The sequence below is a fragment of the Candida orthopsilosis genome (assembly GCF_000315875.1).
Source record: "Candida orthopsilosis Co 90-125, chromosome 6 draft sequence".
Classification (NCBI taxonomy): domain Eukaryota; kingdom Fungi; phylum Ascomycota; class Pichiomycetes; order Serinales; family Debaryomycetaceae; genus Lodderomyces; species Lodderomyces orthopsilosis.
Window position 1 is genome coordinate 324,666 of NC_018300.1, and position 4,105 is coordinate 328,770.

Genomic DNA, 4,105 nt, shown 5'->3' on the forward strand with positions numbered 1-4,105 from the left:
CTTTACAACCAAAACTTTGGAAGCCAAAAAAAAAGAAAAAAGAAAAAAGAAAAAAGAAAAAATAAAGGCTGTAAGCCTGGAATTTGGTATGACGTAAACAGCTTGGCCCGTTCTAATAGTGATGCTACATTGACATATGTCTCTAGCTACTTTTCTCCATCATATACAACAAAGTAATCTATTTAATTCAATAGATGATTACCCACGGGCTAAATCTGAAGCACTTGAAGCTATTAAAGTGTTGAATGTAATAGCAAAAGATTATTCAGTACATGCAAATGCACCATACTTGAAGTCGTTATCCGAGTTTGCATTGAAAAACTATGAAAGAGTGCAGACAAAACAACTGGTGTCAGAAAAGCTTCTTTGGCTATCGTCAAAGTCTGGAAATAGCTTTTACTTCCCGTTGATTGGTTTTAGTGAGAGATTAACATCTGCATCTGACATATTTACTGCAGATTCATCCAAATATGTGGACTTGGACCCGTCTGTAATGACTGTTCCAGCAGGCGTTGATGTACACTTCAATCCAGTTGCTACAACACATTGGCAAGACGATAAAACTCACTTGTTAAACCTATATCAAGATCTCTTAACCAATTGCTCATTTGTATCATCATATATTGCTTTGACAAATGCCAACTTCTCCACTTACACACTTATATCTCCACACAATGCATCACCTGAATACCGGATTACACTAACGTTTAACGGATCTAAAAGAATTGTTGGAATTGATGACAGATTGCCGCATATTATTGAGTCAAGTAGGAATTTGACTTTGAAATCATTTACTGATTCTCAATTGTATTGGCCTGCATTGATCGAAAAAGCATATTTGAAAGTTATGGGACATGGGTACTGCTTTGAAGGTTCAAATATGGCAAATGATACGTATTTACTAAGTGGTTGGATTCCAGAAGTTATAAAGTTGACAAGCAATAGGCTGGTTGACATGCTAGTTCGATTATGTGAATTGAGACTGCGCAATGAAGTGACTTTGGGTATTGGAACTGAAAGCTTTAGTAGTCAGTTTAGCTCATCAATCAACTTGATTGGTGAACATGATTACGTTATTGAAGATTTCGATGGTCAATGTATCACTTTAAAAAACCCATGGGTTACTGGTGACTTATCTACACGACTTGTCAAGGTTTACAACTTGACTCATTTCAAGTACTTGTATGTGAATTGGAAGCCCAAGTTTGGTGTAAAGGTATATAAGGAGAACTTTATCTACACAGTAAAGGATAACATTATTGATCAATCACAATTTACAATCGAATGTGGAAAGGAGACATGGCTACTACTTGAGAAGCATTTGCCAGTGGAAGGCACTCATTGGATGAGGATCAACGTCTACAAATCTGCAAACAGGGTTGCATCTCCATTCGACCACGAGGAACACTACGTCTTCGAGACCAACAATCGTCTCCAGTTGATCAGGTTGCCTCCAGGTGCGTTTACATTGGTTATTTGGTCGAATAAGCTGGGGCGTTATTCATTAATGTCCTATGGCACATCTTTTTTCAAACTGAAATATCAATTTCCTCATATACAATCACTTGATGGCGAGTGGACCAATGAGACAGCTGGCGGAAACTGGACTGTGGCATCGTATGTAGACAATCCTCAATTTGATCTCATTGTGACTAAACCAACTACAATAAAATTGATCCTCCATGCAAAAGGACTTGTTAATTTTGATGTTTTCTTTGCCGACAAGTTGAAACCAGGACAACGTATTCGAAGTTACAACAAGACAAAATGTCTTACTGACGATAAATACTCACAAGATTATCAATCGAAATTACTAAAGATTGAACCGGGGTCTTATAAGATTGTTGTCTCTAATTTCAATGGTTCTCCAACATCATTCAAACTATTGTTGAATTCAATCGAACCAATATCTATAGATCGTATTCCCTCAACAATGTCGCTATACACTTTGAAAAAGACGTTTAATTGGAACCAACAGAATAGATACAAGTTGTATTTCAAGACAAGTATCCACAATTCCTCAATCATTGTTAAAATACGACATACTGATGATGAAATTGCGTTGTATGGTCGACAAACTGATTATCGGCCGGCAATGAGAGCTTCAATATTTAATGCAGTGACCAAGGAACCAGTACAGATAAATGAAGAGTTTAGGGATGACTGCTTGTATGGGTTGTATGTTGAGGAGAGAATAATGGACCCTGGGGAGTATATTTTGTTGATTGAACGATTTGAAATCGGAAAGGGGAGATGTGATGTTGTCTTGGGAAGTGATCATAAAGTGGTTTTACTATGAAGATGGAGACGTAAAGCTAATTTAGCTTACTATAATTATGAAACTTGGTAGGATCTTGTTGAACTGTAGATGTTGGCATTCTCTTGGGACTACTACCAGTGAACGGTAGCGCATGTGATTTGAGATCTTGACAAGCGTAAATGTTTTTCCGCGTGTTGAAACACACCAAAAAGTTGTCAATTTTTCAGGTGTCCAACAACTATTCTTACAATCGACACCAGCACTGCCTCTTCTCAAAATGAAAAGCTTGTCTTTGCTAGTGCTCACATTCATTTGCACAATTGTACATTGTGGTCTAACAAATGACCAATTACTCAAAACAGTTCAAAATTCAAAACACAAATTATTAACATTGAATGATGAAAATTATGAAAGTATCTTAAATGGACCAAGAGATTATCATGTCGTGGCTCTTTTAACTTCGAACTCCCCTCAAATCAACTGTGTCTTGTGTCATCAAATCTCCCCAGAATTGGAAATTGTTGCTGATTCATGGGTCAAGGATCATCCAAAGGGAATTAAACTTGAAGAGGATGAAGAGGAAACAACTGAAACTAAAGATAAGAAAACGCAAGCTAAAAACATCTACTTCTTCAAAGCAGAATTTGCCGAATCAAAAAAATTGTTTTCCTTATTTGAGTTAAACACTATTCCTAAAATTTTCCATTTCAAACCTACTAAAGCTTTAGGTCCCAAGAACTTCTTGCGTGAAAAACAAGAATATCAATTCTTCCAAGGTGATCACAAGACTTTGATGCTCAATTGGGTTCAAGATGTAACCGGACAAAAAATCACCTTGTACGTCCCCATAGACAACACCAAATTGATAATCCATGCCATTATTGGGTTTGTCTCCGTGTTTTTATTGAAAAGATATCGTAAATATGTCGGTAAAGCCCTCACTTCAAAACTTTTATGGTGTATCGTTTCATTGATCTCCGTGTTATTGTTCACTACTGGATACATGTTTAATCAAATTAGAGGAAGCCCCTATGTACTCGAACATGCTGACGGTAGAACTGATTATTTTGCTCCAGGACAACAAACTCAATTTGGTATTGAAACTCAAATCATGTCTTTTGTTTATGGAGTTTTGAGTATTTTGGTGATAATTTTGATTAAACGAGCACCCGAAATTAAAAATGATTCCATTTCATTAATCTTGGTATCAGTTGTGAGTTTATTGATCTTTGTTTTGTTTAGTTTGCTTTTGTCGATCTTTGGGTTGAAAGGAATGGGATTCCCATATAGATTTATTAGATTTTTTTAAAAGACCCCATATCTCCTAATTGAAATAAAGTGAAATCCTCTCATTTTATCTCTATAGTCTTCTTCACTCATTCATTCATTCGTGATATTCGAGAATCAATCTTATCCAATTGCTTCAAACTATTCGTTAATCGATCGGATAATTCTCTAATCTTGTTAAATTGAGCTATCATTTGCTTTTCACTTATATTATTCGATTCAACCAATTCTTTGAACTTTTCCAATCGATTTTCAATCACGCGTAGTCGTGCCAAGAGTATAATCTGTGATTGGTTTAACAGTTCAAAATTCTCACTTAGTGTATCTAATGGACCAGTTAGTAGTGAATGTGCTGCGAGTTCAATTGGGTGGAGGTCGTTGATTATTGGGTGTGTGTCATTTTCTGATGATAAAGGGGTAAAAGTCAGTGGTTCATCCATTGTAGAGAAGGAGTAAGTGATGGAGAATGGTGTCTAGATGGGGTTGATTTTGATTTTCAAAGCTTTTGCCAAATTTAGAAAATGCCAAACAAATCCTACCTTTGCGACTCCGTCTCTT

General features: G+C 36.3%; 3 protein-coding genes across 3 annotated transcripts; 2 read left to right on the top strand and 1 right to left on the bottom strand. All coding sequences in view use genetic code 12, as the record gives it.

Moving 5' to 3' along the window:
* Positions 1–136: 136 nt before the first annotated feature.
* On the top strand, positions 137–2,299 carry CORT_0F01680 (Rim13 protein; the record flags this gene model as incomplete). Its single annotated transcript, XM_003870475.1, has 1 exon — positions 137–2,299. The coding sequence occupies one exon, from the start codon at positions 137–139 to the stop codon at positions 2,297–2,299; it is 2,163 nt and encodes a 720-aa protein (XP_003870524.1).
* A 238-nt stretch (positions 2,300–2,537) lies between these two features.
* Positions 2,538–3,569, top strand: CORT_0F01690 (Ost3 protein; the record flags this gene model as incomplete). The annotated part of the gene is made up of 1 exon (XM_003870476.1): positions 2,538–3,569. The coding sequence occupies one exon, from the start codon at positions 2,538–2,540 to the stop codon at positions 3,567–3,569; it is 1,032 nt and encodes a 343-aa protein (XP_003870525.1).
* Positions 3,570–3,636: 67 nt separating this feature from the next.
* Positions 3,637–3,987, bottom strand: CORT_0F01700 (hypothetical protein; the record flags this gene model as incomplete). Its single annotated transcript, XM_003870477.1, has 1 exon — positions 3,637–3,987. The coding sequence occupies one exon, from the start codon at positions 3,985–3,987 to the stop codon at positions 3,637–3,639; it is 351 nt and encodes a 116-aa protein (XP_003870526.1).
* Between the last annotated feature and the right edge of the window lie 118 nt (positions 3,988–4,105).